This window comes from Oncorhynchus masou, chromosome 9 (assembly GCF_036934945.1).
Source record: "Oncorhynchus masou masou isolate Uvic2021 chromosome 9, UVic_Omas_1.1, whole genome shotgun sequence".
Classification (NCBI taxonomy): Eukaryota; Metazoa; Chordata; class Actinopteri; order Salmoniformes; family Salmonidae; genus Oncorhynchus; species Oncorhynchus masou.
Window position 1 is genome coordinate 13,154,037 of NC_088220.1, and position 23,598 is coordinate 13,177,634.

At 45.7% G+C, this 23,598-nt stretch overlaps 1 protein-coding gene across 2 annotated transcripts in view; it reads left to right on the forward strand.

Annotated features, from left to right (window-relative positions):
• The window catches only part of LOC135545159 (serine/threonine-protein phosphatase 2A 55 kDa regulatory subunit B beta isoform-like), a 68,976-nt gene that overhangs the window by 33,173 nt on the left and 12,205 nt on the right, over positions 1-23,598 (forward strand). For both annotated transcript variants that reach the window (XM_064972793.1, XM_064972792.1), the window contains exons 2-5: positions 18,667-18,764; positions 19,983-20,148; positions 21,462-21,574; positions 23,379-23,556. In XM_064972793.1, the coding sequence (XP_064828865.1) occupies positions 18,667-18,764; positions 19,983-20,148; positions 21,462-21,574; positions 23,379-23,556 (555 nt within the window). The remainder of the gene's footprint in view (positions 1-18,666; positions 18,765-19,982; positions 20,149-21,461; positions 21,575-23,378; positions 23,557-23,598) is intronic.

The following is a 23,598-nucleotide window of genomic DNA, read 5'->3' on the forward strand; positions in this document are numbered from 1 at the left end:
GTTTATTTCATAGAGTATGTGGGGTAGCCTACACCGCTTGTACTTTAAAGAAGGCCGAGTATTCCGCATATCGGTCATGATGAGAGATGTATTGACTTATCCCCATCAGAACAATACCTAGTGGCATTATAGTGTCCCGACCCGGACACTTATCGATCTTGCGTGGTGTCATGTAGACTACCGATTGTTTCGGATGCGCATTTATGGAGAGTGGCGGTCTACTGGTCTGGCCTACTCCCTACCCACTGGGCCCAAACTGGTTGAATCAACGTTGTTTCCACATCATTTCAATGGAATTACTTTGAACCAACGTGGAATAGACGTAACAGTCTGTGCCCAGAGGGGAGTCTCTCCTGCTCCATATTTAGGAACTGATAGAACCGATCTAGATATCTGTTTCACTGACTGGCCCGACTGAATGAATGAATGGGCTATGAATGGTACGTGAAGCGGCCTTGAATGAGTCAGTAAATATACTGTGTGTTTGTGTGTGAGGGGTGTGTGTGTGTGTGTGTGTGTGTGTGTGTGTGTATCTGTGAGGTTGAATCATTCTGTGTGTGACTGGATTCAGTGTGTGTACAGTGTGTGTATCTGTGCAGGCTTGAATCATTCTCAATTCAATTCACTGGATTCAGCACCATGGACAGAGTACAGCCTCCTACAGTGCTGTATTTTATCCCAGTGCCTGGCTGTGTCTGCCTCTCAATTCAATTCAATTCAATTCAAGGGCTTTATTGGCTTTATTGGCATGGGAAACAGTGTTTTTACAATGTACAAATGGTAAAGGACACAAGATAAAATAAATAAGCATAGATATGGGTTGTATTTACAATGGTGCGTGTTCTTCACTGGTTGCCCTTTTCTTGTGGCAACAGGTCACAAATCTTTCTGCTCTGATGGCACACTGTGGAATTTCACCCAGTAGATATGGGAGTTTTTCTAAATTGGATTTGTTTTCGAATTCTTTGTGGATTTATGTAATCTGAGGGAAATATGTCTCTCTAATATGGTCATACATTGGACAGGTTATGAAGTGCAGCTCAGTTTCCACCTCATTTTGTGGGCAGTGAGCACATAGCCTGTCTTCTCTTGAGAGCCATGTCTGCCTACGGCGGCCTTTCTCAATAGCAAGGCTATGCTCGCTGAGTCTGTACATAGTCAAAGCTTTCCTTAATTTTGGGTCAGTCACAGTGGTCAGGTATTCTGCCGCTGTGCACTCTCTGTGTAGGGCCAAATAGCATTCTAGTTTGCTCTGTTTTTTTGTTAATTCTTTCCAATGTGTCAAGTAATTATCTTTTTGTTTTCTCATGATTTGGTTGGGTCTAATTGTGCTGCTGTCCTGGGGCTCTGTAGGGTGTGTTTGTGAACAGAGCCCCAGGACCAGCTTGCTTCGGGGACTCTTCTCCAGGTTCATCTCTCTGTAGGTGATGGCTTTGTTGTGGAAGGTTTGGGAATTGCTTCCTTTTAGGTGGTTATAGAATTTAACAGCTCTTTTCTGGATTTTGATAATTAGTGGGTATCGGCAAATTTATGTATAGTTTTTTGTGTGCTCTAGGGCGACTGTGTCTAGATGGAATTTGTATTTGTGGTCCTAGTGACTGGACCTTGTTTGGAACACCATCATTTTGGTCTTACTGAGATTTATTGTCAGGGCCCAGGTCTGACAGAATCTGTGCATAAGATCTAGGTGCTGCTGTAGGCCCTCCTTGTTTGGTGACAGAAGTACCAGATCATCAGCAAACAGCAGACATTTGACTTCGGATTCTAGTAGGGTGAGGCCGGGTGCTGCAGACTTTTCTAGTGCCCGCGCCAGTTCGTTGATATATATGTTGAAGAGGGTGGGGCTTAAGCTGCATCCCTGTCTCACCCCACAACCCTGTGTGAAGACATTTATGTGTTTTTTGCCAATTTTAACCGCACACTTGTTGTTTGTGTACATGGATTTTATGATGTTGTATGCTTTACCCCCAACACCACTTTACATCAGTTTGTATAGCAGACCCTCATGCCAAATTGAGTCGAAGGCTTTTTTGAAATCAACAAAGCATTAGAAGACTTTGCCTTTGTTTTGGTTTGTTTGGTTGTCAATTAGGGTGTGCAGGGTGAATACATAGTCTGTTGTACGATAATTTGGTAAAAAGCCAATTTGACATTTGCTCAGTACATTGTTTTCATTGAGGAAGTGTACGAGTCTGCTGTTAATGATAATGCAGAGGATTTTCCCAAGGTTACTGTTGACGCATATTCCACGGTAGTTATTGGGGTCAAATTTGTCTCCATGTTTGTGGATTGGGGTGATCAGTCCTTGGTTCCAAATATTGGGGAAGATGCCAGAGCTAAGGATGATGTTAAAGAGTTTTAGTATAGCCATTTGGAATTTGTTGTCTGTATATTTGATCATTTCATTGAGGATACCATCAACACCACAGGCCTTTTTGGGTTGGAGGGTTTTTATTTTGTCCTGTAACTCATTCAATGTAATTGGAGAATCCAGTGGATTCTGGTAGTCTTTAATAGTTGATTCTAAGATCTGTATTGGATCATTTATATGTTTTTGCTCTTTATTCTTTGTTATAGAGCCAAAAAGATTGGAGAAGTGGTTTACCCATACATCTCCATTTTGGATAGATAATTCTTTGTGTTGTTGTTTGTTTAGTGTTTTCCAATTTTCCCTGAAGTGGCTTTAGAGTCTATGGATTCTTCAATTACATTGAGCTGATTTCTGACATGCTGTTCCTTCTTTTTCTGTAGTGTATTTCTGTATTGTTTTAGTGATTCACCATAGTGAAGGCGTAGACTCAGGTTTTCCGGGTCTCTATGTTTTTGGTTGGACAGGTTTCTCAATTTCTTTCTTAGATTTTTGCATTCTTCATCAAACCATTTGTCATTGTTGTTAATTTTCTTCGGTTTTCTATTTGAGATTTTTAGGTTTGATAGGGAAGCTGAGAGGTCAAATATACTGTTAAGATTTTCTACTGCCAAGTTTACACCTTCATTATTACAGTGGAACGTTTTACCCAGGAAATTGTCTAAAGGGGATTTAATTTGTTGTTGCCTAATTGTTTTTTGGTAGGTTTCCAAACTGCATTCTTTCCATCTATAGCATTTCTTAATGTTACTTAGTTCCTTTGGCTTTGATGCCTCATGCTTGAGTATTGCTCTGTTTAAGTAGACTGTGATTTTGCTGTGGTCTGATAGGGGTGTCAGTGGGCTGACTGTGAACGCTCTGAGAGACTCTGGGTTGAGGTCAGTGATAAAGTAGTCTACAGTACTACTGCCAAGAGATGAGCTATAGGTGTACCTACCATAGGAGTCCCCTCGAAGCCTACCATTGACTATGTACATACCCAGCATGCGACAGAGCTGCAGGAGTTGTGACCCGTTTTTGTTGGTTATGTTGTCATAGTTGTGCCTGGGGGGACATATGTGGGAGGGAATGCTGTCACCTCCAGGCAGGTGTTTGTCCCCCTGTGTGCTGAGGGTGTCAGGTTCTTGTCCGGTTCTGGCATTTAGGTCTCCACAGACTAGTACATGTCCCTGGGCCTGGAAATGATTGATTTCCCCCTCCAGGATGGAGAAGCTGTCTTCATTAAAATATGGGGATTCTAGTGGGGGGATATAGGTAGCACACAGGAAGACATTTTTCTCTGTTACGATCATTTCCTTTTGAATTTCTAGCCAAATGTAGAATGTTCCTATTTTGATTAATTTAATGGAGTGAGTTAGGTCTGCTCTATACAAAATTAGCATACCCCCTGAGTCCCTTCCCTGTTTCACACCTGGTAGTTTGGTGGATGGGACTACCAGCTCTCTGTAACCTAGAGGGCATCCAGTGGGTCTGTCTCCTCTATACCAGGTTTCTTGCAGGATGACAATGTCTGTATTACCAATTTCTTTGGTGAAGTCCGGGTTTCTGCTCTTCAGGCCAAAGGCAGATGACCTCAGGCCTTGGATATTCCAGGATGAAATAGTAAAGGCTTTTTGTTCCATAAAGTGTCCAATGTTGTTGGTCGTGGTTTGGCCTCAGGCCAGTAAGTGTGAGCAGAGCCTGCTGAGCTTCTGGTACATGCCATTGGCTTGGGCGAGTGTGAGAGTGGGGGTTGGGACTGTTTGCCCGCTCACTACCTGGGCGTATGTGTGGCTTCCATGTTGAGGCCCTCTTTGCGGGGGTGGGGTGCATGGGGTGGGCAGGAGTGGCATAGGTCTGATCTGAGGGGGCCTAAATGGGGTGTGGGCATGGTTGACGTGGGGGGGTGTTGATTGGTTGGGGTGGGGGTGTGGATGTGCCTGGGTGTGCGGTGGTCTGGATGTAATTCCTCTTGGCGTGGGTCCTCTATGTGTAGGTCCAGGGGGAGGGGTCCTGCAGGTCTGGGAGGGTGTCTCGCTGGTCTGGGTGGGGTGTCTATTGATCTGTTGCTCCTGTGTGAAGTGTTGGGGATACGTTTGAGAGCGATGTCCTTTAGAGTTCGGGGCAAAGGTGGGCACTGCTGCCTTGTAGAGCGTTTACCCGCTGTATTGTGGCAGGGTGGAAGTCTTTTCGTGGTAGCAGGGTGGAGATAACCGCTTGTGCGTTGGGGAAAGTAGAAGAAGCCTTTTCAATCACTCCCTTCAGTGCTGTGGCCACTCTTTCCTGCTGTGCTCTCAGGTCGTTTGTGCCTGTGTGTATTATTATGTGGCTGGGTGAGCCTAGTTTGGCCTCAGACAGGGCGCGCAGAGTTTAGACACACTATATTTTTCCCATTTGAGTCCATAAGTAGTACAAGCTATGTCTTGTGTTTGTCCTCAGTGGGTGTGGGGGGGTTGTCAGAAGGGCTATCGGGGTGGCTGACAGGGGGGGGGTGCTCAGAGGGGGTGAGTGCCGCTGGGCTTGGGGTTCTTCATTTGTCTGTTCTGCTGTGATGTCGACTCTGTCTTGCTAATTGATTAGTCCAGTGATTTACTGATATCATTAAGTCCCATCCTTAGCATGATCTAATTAACGATAGACCCAGTCACTGATCACGTCTATTGATTAACCAGAACTAACTGATGCTAATGCAACTGATGCTGTGAGACTAACCAGTTGGAACCAATCTGATCATGAGATATCATGAGATATCTAACCACGTGAAGTGAAACAGAATGGTGTGCATAGTCCTCTGTCTGGTTCTACGAGGCTATGTGAAACCAGTCTCTGGTCCCCAATGGAAGGATGAATGGTAGCCCCTAGGACCCGTCTTAATATCCAACCCCTGCGCCTCTTATCTCCCTGCGTCCCCTGCATCAGACCTCCCTAACAGAGTCTCTTTTTGTCAGTCAATTCAATGTCAAAGGGCTTTATTGGAAAGGAAACATGTGTTTACGTTGCCAAAGCAAGTGGAATAGACAACAAGGGAAACATGTGTTTACGTTGCCAAAGCAAGTGGAATAGACAACATGGGAAACATGTGTTTACGTTGCCAAAGCAAGTGGAATAGACAACAAGGGAAATAAACAACGGAAATAAACAATCAGAAATTAACATTAAACATTACACTCACAAAAGTAGTAAAATAATATAGACATTTCAAATGTTATATTATTGTCTATGTGCATTGTTGTAACAATGTTCAAGTAGATGAATTATAAAAGGTAAAATACATAAACAGATAAATATAGATTTTATTTACACTGGTGTCTGTTCTCCACTTTTCCTGTGGTAACAGGTCACTAGTCTTGCCGCTGGGGTGGCCCACTGTGGGGCATCCTGATTGACGCAGCGGTCTAAGGCATTGCATCTCAGTGCTAATGGCGTCACTACAGACACCCTGGTTTGAATCCAGGCTGTATCACAACCTGCTGTGATTGGGAGTCCCATAGGGCGGTGCACAATTGGTCCAGCATCATCCTGGTTTGGCCGGGGTTATGGCCATCATTGTAAATAAGAATTTGTTCTTAACTGACGTGCCTAATAAAAAAATAAACTGTGATAGTAGATTGGATTTGTTTTCAAATCAAAATATGTGTGTGCAATCTATGGAAAATATACCGTATGCTTCTCTTTCTCTCTCTGGACAAACATGAGACCTCTATAGACCGGCAGACAGAGGGAGGGTGGGTGGGGGTTAATCCAGGTGGTAAATAAAGGCTGTATCTCCTCAGCTTTAGAGGCCTGTCTGTCTCGTCCGTCTGGGGAGCTCATATGGAAGAGCCCCATCTTTGTGTTTTTATAGCTTCAATTTACAGTTGATCATCAAGCCTAATAACTCATTATAGAGACTGTGTGTGCATGTCTGCGTGTGTGTGTGTGTGTGTGTGTGTGTGCATATGTGTGTGTGTATATGTGTGTGTGTGTATATGTGTGTGTACGTGTGGTCTAAGGGTTTTACAGCAGTATAGTTCAGTCTGCATCAGGGATCAGCTGGTAAGTGTCTGTGTTCAGTCTACACTCTGGCTTCTCACATCGTAAATCCACTATACTAGACACACACGCTTATTGTTGTTTCATTGTCCAGAAGTTCTTTCATTGGCCGTGTATACCATGTGCATCCCATACATACAACTAATAACACTAGAAACTTCAGTCCGAGCTGAGGTCAGATGTTGTGTTTGTTATAGTTCCCTCAGGCACTCACAGCTCATTTTAATGATGTTACATTTGAATGATGTCACACGCTGACCTTTAGTTTGCACCAATCCCATGCCTCAGTGGGTTCTGGGGGTGCTGTCCAAGAGGTGTTCCTATAGCGACCCATGTGATCATAATACCATAATGACTTGCAGGAGGTCAAACTGTAAATGTGATTTTGCTGATTGAGAACATCCTGTCATTAGTCACTTCTTGTCACCATGTTCTTAAAATGTCTCTGGCACATTCTACTAATACTGCTTTTCCTTCATGAACATTGGATGGACTGCGAGATGGAATTATATACTTTTCCCTGCATAATGGAGACAGATAGAAAGCTTAGGTGTTCATTTCATCACTGTGTATTGGAAAGAAAGGCCTCCAGGGGCTGTGAAGACTGAGCAAAGGGATCCTGGGAAAAATAGAAAATTAACATTCCAGCTGATTTGCATTCAGAAACATACAAATGACATTGATAATAGTTGCTAATAGTGATAGGATGGATGGCTCCTCGCTGTGTGTGTATGTGTGTCTGTGTGTGTGCGTGCGTATGTTTGCATGTGTGTGTGTGTGTGTGTGTGTGTGTGTGTGTGTGTGTGTGTGTGTGTGTGTGTGTGTGTGTGTGTGTGTGTGTGTGTGTGTGTGTGTGCAGTGTGGGGTTAATGGACTGTGATACTTCTGTTACATGTCTTCATATCACCTCACACACACATCCATCCACCCCCCACACACATCCAGACACACTCAAACACACTCAGACACACACAAACACACTCACACACACACAAACACACTCAGACACACACAAACACACTCAGACACACATATACACACTCATACATACTCATACACACTCAGACACACACATGCACACACAGACACACAAACAAAACTTTAAATAATTAAAATTTGAGGAATGGAAGAACATATTTTGAAGGAGATTATTATAATTATCTTCCAAATTCCAGTCTGAAGGAGAATTGTAGCTTTTAGAAATGGGGTCAGAATATTTTGTAGCTTAAATTATTCAAACGTCAAATACTTATGAAGAGAAAATAATCAACATTAATCAACAATCCACAAAAACCACTAGATACCACCATAGTGATAGAAACCACACTATAGACAACCACCGTAGTGCTAGAAACCACACTATAGACAACCACCCTATAGACAACCACCATAGTGATAGAAACCACACTATAGACAACCACCGTAGTGCTAGAAACCACCACCATACTATAGACAACCACCATAGTGATAGAAACCACACTATAGATAACCACCGTAGAAACCACACTATAGCTAGAAACCACACTATAGACAACCACCATAGTGATAGAAACCACACTATAGACAACCACCTATAGACAACCACCATAGTGCTAGAAACCACACTATAGACATAGTGACCACACTATAGACAACCACACTATAGACAACCACCATAGTGATAGAAACCACACTATAGACAACCACCGTAGTGCTAGAAACCACACTATAGACAACCACCCACACTATAGACAACCACCATAGTGATAGAAACCACACTATAGACAACTATAGGCACCACCGTAGTGCTAGAAACACACTATAGACAACCACACTATAGACAACCACCATAGTGCTAGAAACCACACTAGACAACCACCATAGTGATAGAAACCACACAACCACACTATAGACAACCACCATAGTGCTAGAAACCACACTATAGACAACCACCATAGTGATAGAAACCACACTATAGACAACCACCGTAGTGCTAGAAACCACACTATAGACAACCACCATAGTGATAGAAACCACACTATAGACAACCACCATAGTATAGACAACCACCATAGTGAGAAACAACCACACTATAGACAACCACCACCGTAGTGCTAGAAACCACACTATAGACAACCACACTAGACAACCACCATAGTCATAGAAACTATAGACAACCACACTATAGACACCACACTATAGACAACTATAGACACCACCATAGTGCTAGAAACACACTATAGACACCCACTATAGACAACCACAACCACTGTAGTGCTAGATAGACAACCACCATAGTGATAGACACCACACTATAGACAACCACCATAGTGATAGAAACCACACTATAGACAACCACACTAGACAACCACCATAGTGCTAGAAACCACACTATACACAACCACCATAGTGATAGAAACCACACTATAGACAACCACACTATAGACAACCACCATAGTGATAGAAACCACACTATAGACAACCACTGTAGTGCTAGAAACCACACTATAGACAACCACTGTAGTGATAGAAACCACACTATAGACAACCACCACTATAGACAACCACCATAGTGCTAGAAACCACACTATAGACAACCACACTATAGACAACCACCATAGTGCTAGAAACCACACTATAGACAACCACCATATAGTGACAACCACCATAGTGCTAGAAACCACACTATAGACAACCACCATAGTGATAGAAACCACACTATAGACAACCACACTATAGACAACCACCGTAGTGATAGAAACCACACTATAGACAACCACACATATAGACAACCACTGTCATAGAAACCACACTATAGACAACCACCATAGTCATAGAAACCACACTATAGACAACCACACTATAGACAACCACCATAGTCAACCACCATAGTGATAGAAACCACACTATAGACAACCACCATAGTGATAGAAACCACACTATAGACAACCACACTATAGACAACCACCATAGTGATAGAAACCACACTATAGACAACCACCATATTGCAACACAACCTTTTCTCTGTGACATGGAGGCAGGGAGCTGGGGATAGAAACAACACAACCTTTTCTCTGTGACATGGAGGCAGGGAGCTGGGGTAGCAACACAACCTTTTCTCTGTGACATGGAGGCAGGGAGCTGGGGTAGCAACACAACCTTTTCTCTGTGACATGGAGGCAGGAAGCTGGGGTAGCAACACAACCTTTTCTCCGTGACATGGTGGCAGAGATTTTTGAAAATGTTTGTCCCTTTAAATTTACCCATCGGAACAATGACCTTAATATTTCAAGTGGGATGACATGTAATCTCTCTCACTCTCACTGAGCCCCGGCCCCAATGTCCCTTTCTTTCTTTCTTTCTTTCTTTCTTTCTTTCTTTCTTTCTTTCTTTCTTTCTTTCTTTCTTTCTTTCTTTCTTTCTTTCTTTTTTCTTTCTTTCTTTCTTTCTTTCTTTCTTTCTTTCTTTCTTTCTTTCTATAGCTCCTTCTACCAGCCTCCTCTTGTGCGTGTGTGTGTGTGTGTGTGTGTGTGTGTGTGTGTGCGTACATGGACAGCTAAATACAGCTCTCCCTTCGCTCTCAGTCTTGGTTTAGAAACCTATAGAAACCACACTATAGACAACCACCGTAGTGATAGAAACCAGTCTTGGTTTGCATATTTGTTTCGTTAGAGCTGTCGGGAACAAACCAGTTGGATGTTGAGAGACGTATCCATCTCTAGGTTGTTTAGAGAGCTGTAGTCTATCCTAAATCCAGGCAGATCAGATGCATGTGTTTCAGGAGGAGAGGAGGAGGAATCTCAAAGGTCGTTGTCTGTCTGTGTTACAGTCTAGAAACACAGAAGCTTGTTTTGGATGCTTGATGTGAGAGATGTATTGGTTTTAGCTCATTTCAGTGGCTGATGAGCCAAATGCACTGGACTGGTGTCTATGAGCTTGGCTGTGAAACAAGTTGACTTAAATGTGTGCATCAGTTGAATTCTGTCATAAAGTAGTGTCCATATAATCTCTCTGTGTCTGTGGATCGAAGATGTCTGGTTTCATGTACTAATGAGTTGAGAGGAAAACGTCTCGGTCCTTTAGGGACTCCTTCACCACTATGACTCCTGCAGGGGAAAGGAGCTGCTTAAGTCATGTAGAGGAAAACGTCTAGGTCCTTTAGGGACTCCTTCACCACTATGACTCCTGCAGGGGAAAGGAGCTGCTTAAGTCATGTAGAGGAAAACGTCTCGGTCCTTTAGGGACTCCTTCACCACTATGACTCCTGCAGGGGAAAGGAGCTGCTTAAGTCATGTAGAGGAAAACGTCTCGGTCCTTTAGGGACTCCTTCACCACTATGACTCCTGCAGGGGAAAGGAGCTGCTTAAGTCATGTAGAGGAAAACGTCTCGGTCCTTTAGGGACTCCTTCACCACTATGACTCCTGCAGGGGAAAGGAGCTGCTTAAGTCATGTAGAGGAAAACGTCTCGGTCCTTTAGGGACTCCTTCACCACTATGACTCCTGCAGGGGAAAGGAGCTGCTTAAGTCATGTAGAGGAAAACGTCTCGGTCCTTTAGGGACTCCTTCACCACTATGACTCCTGCAGGGGAAATGAGCTGCTTAAGTCATGTAGAGGAAAACGTCTAGGTCCTTTAGGGACTCCTTCACCACTATGACTCCTGCAGGGGAAAGGAGCTGCTTAAGTCATGTAGAGGAAAACGTCTCGGTCCTTTAGGGACTCCTTCATCACTATGACTCCTGCAGGGGAAAGGAGCTGCTTAAGTCATGTAGAGGAAAACGTCTCGGTCCTTTAGGGATTCCTTCACCACTATGACTCCTGCAGGGGAAAGGAGCTGCTTAAGTCATGTAGAGGAAAACGTCTCGGTCCTTTAGGGACTCCTTCACCACTATGACTCCTGTGGGGGAAATGAGCTGCTTAAGTCATGTAGAGGAAAACGTCTCGGTCCTTTAGGGACTCCTTCACCACTATGACTCCTGCAGGGAAAGGAGCTGCTTAAGTCATGTAGAGGAAAACGTCTCGGTCCTTTAGGGACTCCTTCACCACTATGACTCCTGTGGGGGAAAGGAGCTGCTTAAGTCATGTAGAGGAAAACGTCTCGGTCCTTTAGGGATTCCTTCACCACTATGACTCCTGCAGGGGAAAGGAGCTGCTTAAGTCATGTAGAGGAAAACGTCTCGGTCCTTTAGGGACTCCTTCACCACTATGACTCCTGTGGGGGAAATGAGCTGCTTAAGTCATGTAGAGGAAAACGTCTCGGTCCTTTAGGGACTCCTTCACCACTATGACTCCTGCAGGGGAAAGGAGCTGCTTAAGTCATGTAGAGGAAAACGTCTCGGTCCTTTAGGGACTCCTTCACCACTATGACTCCTGTTGGGGAAAGGAGCTGCTTAAGTCATGTAGAGGAAAACGTCTCGGTCCTTTAGGGACTCCTTCACCACTATGACTCCTGCAGGGAAAGGAGCTGCTTAAGTCATGTAGAGGAAAACGTCTAGGTCCTTTAGGGACTCCTTCATCACTATGACTCCTGTGGGGAAAGGAGCTGCTTAAGTCATGTAGAGGAAAACGTCTCGGTCCTTTAGGGACTCCTTCACCACTATGACTCCTGCAGGGGAAAGGAGCTGCTTAAGTCATGTAGAGGAAAACGTCTAGGTCCTTTAGGGACTCCTTCACCACTATGACTCCTGCAGGGGAAAGGAGCTGCTTAAGTCATGTAGAGGAAAACGTCTAGGTCCTTTAGGGACTCCTTCACCACTATGACTCCTGCGGGGAAAGGAGCTGCTTAAGTCATGTAGAGGGAAAACGTCTCGGTCCTTTAGGGACTCCTTCACCACTATGACTCCTGCAGGGGAAAGGAGCTGCTTAAGTCATGTAGAGGAAAACGTCTCGGTCCTTTAGGGACTCCTTCACCACTATGACTCCTGTTGGGGAAAGGAGCTGCTTAAGTCATGTAGAGGAAAACGTCTCGGTCCTTTAGGGACTCCTTCACCACTATGACTCCTGCAGGGGAAAGGAGCTGCTTAAGTCATGTAGAGGAAAACGTCTAGGTCCTTTAGGGACTCCTTCATCACTATGACTCCTGTGGGGGAAAGGAGCTGCTTAAGTCATGTAGAGGAAAACGTCTCGGTCCTTTAGGGACTCCTTCACCACTATGACTCCTGCAGGGGAAAGGAGCTGCTTAAGTCATGTAGAGGAAAACGTCTCGGTCCTTTAGGGACTCCTTCACCACTATGACTCCTGCAGGGAAAGGAGCTGCTTAAGTCATGTAGAGGAAAACGTCTGGTCCTTTAGGGACTCCTTCACCACTATGACTCCTGCGGGGGAAAGGAGCTGCTTAAGTCATGTAGAGGAAAACGTCTCGGTCCTTTAGGGACTCCTTCACCACTATGACTCCTGCAGGGGAAAGGAGCTGCTTAAGTCATGTAGAGGAAAACGTCTCGGTCCTTTAGGGACTCCTTCACCACTATGACTCCTGTGGGGGAAAGGAGCTGCTTAAGTCATGTAGAGGAAAACGTCTCGGTCCTTTAGGGACTCCTTCACCACTATGACTCCTGCAGGGGAAAGGAGCTGCTTAAGTCATGTAGAGGAAAACGTCTAGGTCCTTTAGGGACTCCTTCACCACTATGACTCCCGCAGAGAAAGGAGCTGCTTAAGTCATGTAGAGGAAAACGTCTAGGTCCTTTAGGGACTCCTTCACCACTATGACTCCTGTGGGGAAATGAGCTGCTTAAGTCATGTAGAGGAAAACGTCTCGGTCCTTTAGGGACTCCTTCACCACTATGACTCCTGCAGGGGAAAGGAGCTGCTCCTTTAGTCCTTCATGTACTCCTGCAGGAAGCTGCTTAAACGTCTCTCGGTCCTTTAGGGACTCCTTCACCACTATGACTCCTGCAGGGGAAAGGAGCTGCTTAAGTCATGTAGAGGAAAACGTCTCGGTCCTTTAGGGACTCCTTCACCACTATGACTCCTGCAGGGGAAAGGAGCTGCTTAAGTCATGTAGAGGAAAACGTCTCGGTCCTTTAGGGACTCCTTCACCACTATGACTCCTGCAGGGGAAAGGAGCTGCTTAAGTCATGTAGAGGAAAACGTCTCGGTCCTTTAGGGACTCCTTCACCACTATGACTCCTGCAGGGGAAAGGAGCTGCTTAAGTCATGTAGAGGAAAACGTCTCGGTCCTTTAGGGACTCCTTCACCACTATGACTCCTGTGGGGGAAATGAGCTGCTTAAGTCATGTAGAGGAAAACGTCTAGGTCCTTTAGGGACTCCTTCACCACTATGACTCCTGCAGGGGAAAGGAGCTGCTTAAGTCATGTAGAGGAAAACGTCTCGGTCCTTTAGGGACTCCTTCACCACTATGACTCCTGTGGGGGAAATGAGCTGCTTAAGTCATGTAGAGGAAAACGTCTAGGTCCTTTAGGGACTCCTTCACCACTATGACTCCTGCAGGGGAAAGGAGCTGCTTAAGTCATGTAGAGGAAAACGTCTCGGTCCTTTAGGGACTCCTTCATCACTATGACTCCTGCAGGGGAAAGGAGCTGCTTAAGTCATGTAGAGGAAAACGTCTCGGTCCTTTAGGGATTCCTTCACCACTATGACTCCTGCAGGGGAAAGGAGCTGCTTAAGTCATGTAGAGGAAAACGTCTCGGTCCTTTAGGGACTCCTTCACCACTATGACTCCTGTGGGGGAAATGAGCTGCTTAAGTCATGTAGAGGAAAACGTCTAGGTCCTTTAGGGACTCCTTCACCACTATGACTCCTGCAGGGGAAAGGAGCTGCTTAAGTCATGTAGAGGAAAACGTCTCGGTCCTTTAGGGACTCCTTCACCACTATGACTCCTGTGGGGGAAAGGAGCTGCTTAAGTCATGTAGAGGAAAACGTCTCGGTCCTTTAGGGACTCCTTCACCACTATGACTCCTGCAGGGGAAAGGAGCTGCTTAAGTCATGTAGAGGAAAACGTCTAGGTCCTTTAGGGACTCCTTCACCACTATGACTCCTGCGGGGGAAAGGAGCTGCTTAAGTCATGTAGAGGAAAACGTCTCGGTCCTTTAGGGACTCCTTCACCACTATGACTCCTGCAGGGGAAAGGAGCTGCTTAAGTCATGTAGAGGAAAACGTCTCGGTCCTTTAGGGACTCCTTCACCACTATGACTCCTGTGGGGAAAGGAGCTGCTTAAGTCATGTAGAGGAAAACGTCTCGGTCCTTTAGGGACTCCTTCACCACTATGACTCCTGCAGGGAAAGGAGCTGCTTAAGTCATGTAGAGGAAAACGTCTAGGTCCTTTAGGGACTCCTTCACCACTATGACTCCTGCAGGGGAAAGGAGCTGCTTAAGTCATGTAGAGGAAAACGTCTAGGTCCTTTAGGGACTCCTTCACCACTATGACTCCTGTGGGGGAAATGAGCTGCTTAAGTCATGTAGAGGAAAACGTCTCGGTCCTTTAGGGACTCCTTTAGGGGACTCCTTCACTCACCACTATGACTCCTGCAGGGGAAAGGAGCTGCTTAAGTCATGTAGAGGAAAACGTCTCGGTCCTTTAGGGACTCCTTCACCACTATGACTCCTGCAGGGGAAAGGAGCTGCTTAAGTCATGTAGAGGAAAACGTCTCGGTCCTTTAGGGACTCCTTCACCACTATGACTCCTGCAGGGGAAAGGAGCTGCTTAAGTCATGTAGAGGAAAACGTCTCGGTCCTTTAGGGACTCCTTCACCACTATGACTCCTGCAGGGGAAAGGAGCTGCTTAAGTCATGTAGAGGAAAACGTCTCGGTCCTTTAGGGACTCCTTCACCACTATGACTCCTGCAGGGGAAAGGAGCTGCTTAAGTCATGTAGAGGAAAACGTCTCGGTCCTTTAGGGACTCCTTCACCACTATGACTCCTGCAGGGGAAAGGAGCTGCTTAAGTCATGTAGAGGAAAACGTCTCGGTCCTTTAGGGACTCCTTCACCACTATGACTCCTGTGGGGGAAATGAGCTGCTTAAGTCATGTAGAGGAAAACGTCTAGGTCCTTTAGGGACTCCTTCACCACTATGACTCCTGCAGGGGAAAGGAGCTGCTTAAGTCATGTAGAGGAAAACGTCTCGGTCCTTTAGGGACTCCTTCACCACTATGACTCCTGCAGGGGAAAGGAGCTGCTTAAGTCATGTAGAGGAAAACGTCTCGGTCCTTTAGGGACTCCTTCACCACTATGACTCCTGCAGGGGAAAGGAGCTGCTTAAGTCATGTAGAGGAAAAACGTCTCGGTCCTTTAGGGACTCCTTCATCACTATGACTCCTGCAGGGGAAAGGAGCTGCTTAAGTCATGTAGAGGAAAACGTCTCGGTCCTTTAGGGATTCCTTCACCACTATGACTCCTGCAGGGGAAAGGAGCTGCTTAAGTCATGTAGAGGAAAACGTCTCGGTCCTTTAGGGACTCCTTCACCACTATGACTCCTGTGGGGAAATGAGCTGCTTAAGTCATGTAGAGGAAAACGTCTAGGTCCTTTAGGGACTCCTTCACCACTATGACTCCTGCAGGGGAAAGGAGCTGCTTAAGTCATGTAGGGACTCCTTCACCACTATGGAAAACGTCTCTTTAGGGACTCCTTCACCACTTGACTCCTGCAGGGACTGCTTAAGTCACCACTATGACTCCTTCACCACTATGACTCCTGCAGGAAAGGAGCTGCTTAAGTCATGTAGAGGAAAACGTCTAGGTCCTTTAGGGACTCCTTCACCACTATGACTCCTGCAGGGGAAAGGAGCTGCTTAAGTCATGTAGAGGAAAACGTCTAGGTCCTTTAGGGACTCCTTCACCACTATGACTCCTGCAGGGGAAAGGAGCTGCTTAAGTCATGTAGAGGAAAACGTCTCGGTCCTTTAGGGACTCCTTCACCACTATGACTCCTGCAGGGGAAAGGAGCTGCTTAAGTCATGTAGAGGAAAACGTCTCGGTCCTTTAGGGACTCCTTCACCACTATGACTCCTGCAGGGAAAGGAGCTGCTTAAGTCATGTAGAGGAAAACGTCTAGGTCCTTTAGGGACTCCTTCACCACTATGACTCCTGCAGGGGAAAGGAGCTGCTTAAGTCATGTAGAGGAAAACGTCTCGGTCCTTTAGGGACTCCTTCACCACTATGACTCCTGCAGGGGAAAGGAGCTGCTTAAGTCATGTAGAGGAAAACGTCTCGGTCCTTTAGGGACTCCTTCACCACTATGACTCCTGCAGGGGAAAGGAGCTGCTTAAGTCATGTAGAGGAAAACGTCTCGGTCCTTTAGGGACTCCTTCACCACTATGACTCCTGCAGGGGAAAGGAGCTGCTTAAGTCATGTAGAGGAAAACGTCTCGGTCCTTTAGGGACTCCTTCACCACTATGACTCCTGCAGGGGAAAGGAGCTGCTTAAGTCATGTAGAGGAAAACGTCTCGGTCCTTTAGGGACTCCTTCACCACTATGACTCCTGCAGGGGAAAGGAGCTGCTTAAGTCATGTAGAGGAAAACGTCTCGGTCCTTTAGGGACTCCTTCACCACTATGACTCCTGCAGGGGAAAGGAGCTGCTTAAGTCATGTAGAGGAAAACGTCTCGGTCCTTTAGGGACTCCTTCACCACTATGACTCCTGCAGGGGAAAGGAGCTGCTTAAGTCATGTAGAGGAAAACGTCTCGGTCCTTTAGGGACTCCTTCCACCACTATGACTCCTGCACCTTAAGTCATGTAGAGGAAAACGTCTCGGTCCTTTACTATGACTCCTGCAGGGGAAAGGAGCTGCTTAAGTCATGTAGAGGAAAACGTCTCGGTCCTTTAGGGACTCCTTCACCACTATGACTCCTGCAGGGGAAAGGAGCTGCTTAAGTCATGTAGAGGAAAACGTCTCGGTCCTTTAGGGACTCCTTCACCACTATGACTCCTGCAGGGGAAAGGAGCTGCTTAAGTCATGTAGAGGAAAACGTCTCGGTCCTTTAGGGACTCCTTCACCACTATGACTCCTGCAGGGGAAAGGAGCTGCTTAAGTCATGTAGAGGAAAACGTCTCGGTCCTTTAGGGACTCCTTCACCACTATGACTCCTGCAGGGGAAAGGAGCTGCTTAAGTCATGTAGAGGAAAACGTCTAGGTCCTTTAGGGACTCCTTCACCACTATGACTCCTGCAGGGGAAAGGAGCTGCTTAAGTCATGTAGAGGAAAACGTCTAGGTCCTTTAGGGACTCCTTCACCACTATGACTCCTGCAGGGGAAAGGAGCTGCTTAAGTCATGTAGAGGAAAACGTCTCGGTCCTTTAGGGACTCCTTCACCACTATGACTCCTGCAGGGGAAAGGAGCTGCTTAAGTCATGTAGAGGAAAACGTCTCGGTCCTTTAGGGACTCCTTCACCACTATGACTCCTGCAGGGGAAAGGAGCTGCTTAAGTCATGTAGAGGAAAACGTCTCGGTCCTTTAGGGACTCCTTCACCACTATGACTCCTGCAGGGGAAAGGAGCTGCTTAAGTCATGTAGAGGAAAACGTCTAGGTCCTTTAGGGACTCCTTCACCACTATGACTCCTGCAGGGGAAAGGAGCTGCTTAAGTCATGTAGAGGAAAACGTCTCGGTCCTTTAGGGACTCCTTCACCACTATGACTCCTGCAGGGGAAAGGAGCTGCTTAAGTCATGTAGAGGAAAACGTCTCGGTCCTTTAGGGACTCCTTCACCACTATGACTCCTGTGGGGTAAAGGAGCTGCTTAAGTCATGTAGAGGAAAACGTCTCGGTCCTTTAGGGACTCCTTCACCACTATGACTCCTGCAGGGGAAAGGAGCTGCTTAAGTCATGTAGAGGAAAACAATAGCACTGATCGTGTGATGATTTAACCCGCATCTTTAACCCTTATTTCTCCTTTTATCTTGGTTACCAGGGCAACCTGTTGTTTCCTAGATATTCTGCTCTTAAAATACACTGTGCTATTAGCTTTAAGGCAAGCTGAAGCTTTCAGGTTTAATTATATATTTGGTAAATGGAAAATGGGTGATAAATAGTTTTCAAAATAAATATTATTTTAAGATGTAGCAAATGCTCGTGTCTCTGTGCAGCTAACTTTAATCTCTGTGTGAAATTATACCTGTGATACATTATCCACGTGTTGCATTATCCCGTGGTACATTATCTCTGCAATACAATATCACTGTAGTACATTATCCACGTGGTACATTATCCATGTGTTACATTATCCATGTGTTACATTATCCCCATAGTACATGATCTATGTGATACGTTGTCCATGTGGTACATTATCCTTGTGGTACATTATTTACAATATACTGTAGTTGGTAATATTAACTGTGTATGTGTTTTGCTTTAGCTGACGTCATCTCCACGGTGGAGTTTAACCCTTCGGGGGAACTGTTGGCCACAGGGGACAAAGGAGGAAGAGTGGTGGTCTTCCAGAGAGAACAGGAGGTATGAAACACACCCTCCCTCTCTCTCTCTCTGTCTCTGTCTCTCTCTCTCTCTGTGTGTGTGTCTCTCTCTGTCTCCTCTCTCTCTCTCTCTCTCTCTCTCTCCTCTCTCTCTCTCTCTGTCTCCTCTCTCTCTCTGTGTCTCTCTCTCTCTGTGTCTCTCTCACTCTGTGTCTCTCTCTCTCTCTCTCTCTCTCTCTCTCTCTGTGTGTCTCTCTCTCTCTCTCTCTCTCTCTGTCTCTCTCTCTCTCTGTGTCTCTCTCTCTCTGTGTCACTCTCTCTCTCTCTTTGTGTCACACTCTTTCTCTCTCAATTCAATTCAATTCAATTCAAGGGGCTTTATTGGCATGGGTAACATGTGTTAACATTGCCAAAGCAAGTAAGGTAGATAATATATAAAGTGAAATAAACAATACAAATTAACAGTAGACATCACACATACAGAAGTTTCAAAACAATAAAGACATTACAAATGTCATATTATATATATACAGTGTTTTTACAATGTACAAATGGTTAAGGACACAGGATAAAATAAATAAGCATAGATATGGGTTGTATTTACAATGGTGCGTGTTCTTCACTGGTTGCCCTTTTCTTGTGGCAACAGGTCACAAATCTTGCTGCTCTGATGGCACACTGTGGAATTTCACCCAGTAGATATGGGAGTTTTTCAAAATTGGATTTGTTTTCGAATTCTTTGTGGATCTGTGTAATCTGAGGGAAATATGTCTCTCTAATATGGTCATACATTGTCACTCTGTCTCTGTCTCTGTCTCGCTCTCTCTCTGCCTCTGTCTCTGTCTTGCTCTCTCTCTGTCTCTGTCTCTGTCTCTGCTCTCTCTCTCTCTCTCTCTCTCTCTCTCTCTCTCTCTCTCTACCTCTGTCTCTGTCTGTCTCTGTCTCTGTCTCTGTCGCTCTCTCTCTGTCTCTGTCTCTGTCTCTCTCTCTCTTTTTCTTTCTCTCTCTCTCTCTCTCTCTCTCTCTCTCTCTCTCTCTCTCTCTCTCTCTCTCTCTCTGTCTCTGTCTCTCTTTCTCTCTCTCTCTCTCTCTCTCTCTCTCTCTCTTTCTCTCTCTCTCTCTCTCTCTCTCTCTCTCTCTCTCTCTCTCTCTCTCTCTGTCTCTGTCTCTCTTTCTCTCTCTCTCTCTCTCTCTCTCTCTCTCTCTCTCTCTCTCTCTCTCTCTCTCTCCCTCTCTCCCCCCTCCTTCTCCACCCCAGACTAAAAGCGAGCCCCAGAGGCGAGGGGAGTATAATGTGTACAGTACGTTCCAGAGTCATGATCCAGAGTTTGACTACCTGAAGAGTCTGGAAGTAGAGGAGAAGATCAACAAGATCAGATGGCTGCCACAGCAGAACGCTGCCTACTTCCTCCTCTCCACCAACGGTGTGTGTGTGTAGGAGTTAGAAGCAGTGGAACCATAGCCAGAGGAGCTACATCTGGTCGTGTGGCTCTGCTGTGTGTGTCTATTCATATGTGTGTGTGTCTTCATACATGGGTGTCCGTGCATGAGTGTGTGTGTGTGTTCTGCTGTTGCATCCATGCGTGAAGCTCTCAATCGGCAAGGATTCACATTTTTGCACACATTTTTGCCCTCAGAACAGCCTCAATTCATCATGGCATGGACTACAAGATGTCGAAAGCGTTCCACAGGGATGCTGGCCCATGCTGACTCCAATGCTTCCCACAGCTGTGTCAAGTTGGCTGGATGTCCTTTGGGTGGTGTATCATTCTTGATACACACAAACTGTTGAGCGTGAAAAGCCCAGCAGCGTTGCAGTTCTTGACACACTCAAACTAGTGCGCCTGGCACCTACTACCATACCCCTTCAAAGGCATTAAATCTTTAGTCTTGCCCATTGACCCTCTGAATGGCACACATATACAATCCATGTCTCAATTGCCTTAAGGCTTAAAAATCCTTATTTAACCTGACTCCTCCCCTTTGTGACATCAATAACGTTCACCTGGATTCACCTGGTCAGAGCAGGTGTACAATATACAGTATGTACAGAAACTGTCTGAACCATTACTTACAGGTTACCTACAGTACACCTGGTTTTACTGATTAACCCGCGGACTTGTATCTGATCCTCCTTATGACAGCAGTTATAGCATCACTATGTCACCACCCACAATCACGGTAGCATTGAGCTTAATACTCTCACCACCCACCACTCACCACCCACCACCCACCACCCACAATCCACCACCCACCACTCACCACCCACCACTCACCACCCACCACTCACCACCCACCACCCACCAGCCACCACTCACCACCCACCACTCACCACCCACCACCCACCACTCACCACCCACCACTCACCACCCACCACTCACCACCCACCACCCACCACTCACGGTAGCATGGAGCTTAATACTCTCTCTCTTTATTTCTCTGTCTCTTTTATCTTTCCCTCTCTTTTCTCTCTCTTTCATTCTATGTCTTTCATTCTCTCTCTCTTTCATTCTCTCTCTTTCTTTCTCTCTCTTTCATTCTCTCTCTCATTCATTCTCTCTCTCTTTCTTTCTTTCTTTCTTTCTTTCTCTTTCATTCTCTCTCTCTTACATTCTCTCGTTCTCTCTCTTTTTTCTCTCTGTTTCGGTCTCTCGCTTTATGTTCGGTGTACATGTGTGTGTGTGTGTGCACGTGCATGTGTGTGTGTGCGTGTGTGTGTGTGTGTGTGTGTATATAGATAAGACAGTGAAGCTCTGGAAGATTCGTGAGAGAGATAGACAACCGGAGGGATACAACCTGAAGGATGAAGACGGACGAATCAGACACCCATCTACAATCACCTCACTACGGGTGAGAACACACACACGCAAAAACACATATCGACGCACACACACACACATGCACATAGACACACACACAGCATCTCATAAGGACAGAATAATACTAGGTAATAAGAGTTAATATATTATTGTCCCGAGGGGTCCCAAGATGAGAATGATGTTGTTTGATATCACTGACATGAATACTTTATGAACCAGGATATATAAAGCAAATGCTTATGTTTCAGTCTTCTGGCAATATACAATATTGCTCTCCCAAATAAACTCATAGAATTGTGGCTATTCCAAATGACTTTGCACATTTCCATTGAATATGCAGCTCACTTCTCTCAGGACAGGTCTATTTCTCTTGGTACATTCGCTCCTTATCACTGAGAGAAGAATCCGTTTTTCAATACTCTGCTATGGAGAATCATTTATATGACAGGCCTCATATGCTCCGTCAGCACTGACAGACGGCTCGGAGGAGGGAGGGACGGAGTGAGAGACCGATCGATATGTGCACTGAGATGAATGCGATGAAGGGGATCATCTCTCTATATCTCTCTTTCACTCTACCTTCTTCGCAATCCCATCACTCAGCCAAACATATGTAGGTGGGGGTGAAGTGACTATGCATAGATAATAAACAGCGAGGAGCAGCAGTGTACAAAAGGGAGGGGGGCGTCAATGTAAATTGTCTGGTGGTGATTTTATTAATTGTTCAGCAGTCTTATGTCTTGGGGACAGAAGCCGTTGAGGAGCCTTTTGGTCCTTAGGAGGGGACTAAGTACACACCCCTGAGGGGCCCCAGTGTTAAGGATCAGCATGGCAGACGTGTTGGCATGCATCTATTAATGGCCTCTCTCTCTCTCTCTCTCTCTCTCTCTCTCTCTCTCTCTCTCTCTCTCTCTCTCTCTCTCTCTCTCACTCTTGGTCTCTGTCTCTGTCTCTCAATTCAATTTAAAGGGCTTTATTGGCATGGGAAACATATTTTAACATTGCCAAAGAAAGTTAAATAGACAATAAATAAAACTGAAATAAATAATAAAAAATGAACAGTAAACATTATTAGAGACATTTCAAATATACAGTGTTATAATGATGTGCAAATTGATAAAGTACAAAAGGGAAAATAAATAAACATAATTAAGGATTGTTTTATAATAGTGTTTGTTCTTCACTGGTTGCCCTTTTCTCTCTCTCTCGCTCTCTCGCTCGCTCTCTCGCTTGCTCTCATGCTCGCTCACTTGCTCGGTATATGACTGTATGTCATATACCATAATGGATGACATCTGTGTGTCTCTACAGTCTGTTGGGAAGTTGGGAATAGTAGAGTGTGGCTGTTACTGAGGTTGAAAGGCATGGGGGGAGAATGTAGTGTAGTGTGGTTCCTCTGCAGGCCCTCCCTGGCTCCTCAGTCCTAACACCAGCTCACTAGGCCCTCCCTGGCTCCTCAGTCCTAACACCAGCTCACTAAGCCCTCCCTGGCTCCTCAGTCCTAACACCAGCTCACTAGGCCTGCTGCTATGGCTCCTCAGTCTTAACACCAGCTCACTAGGCCTACTGCTATGGCTCCTCAGTCCTAACACCATCTCACTAGGCCCTCCCTGGCTCCTCAGTCCTAACACCAGCTCACTAGGCCCTCCCTGGCTCCTCAGTCCTAACACCAGCTCACTAGGCCTACTGCTATGGCTCCTCAGTCCTAACACCAGCTCGCAGTCTTAGATTCTATGATCTGTGATACAATTAAGTTTTATGATATTTAAGTGATATATTCCTGAGGTCACAGAGTCAGTCATGTGATGTGAATAGATGTGCTCCCTCCCTGCCAGGTGCCTGTCCTCCAGAACTCAGATCTGATGGTTGAGTCAACAGCGCGGCGTGTGTTCAGTAACGCCCACACCTACCACATCAACTCCATCTCCGTGAACTCCGACTTCCAGACCTACATCTCCACGGATGACCTCAGGGTCAACCTGTGGAACCTGGAGATCACCGACCAGAGCTTCAGTATCCTTTCACCTTTACCCCTTAACCCCATACTAACATACC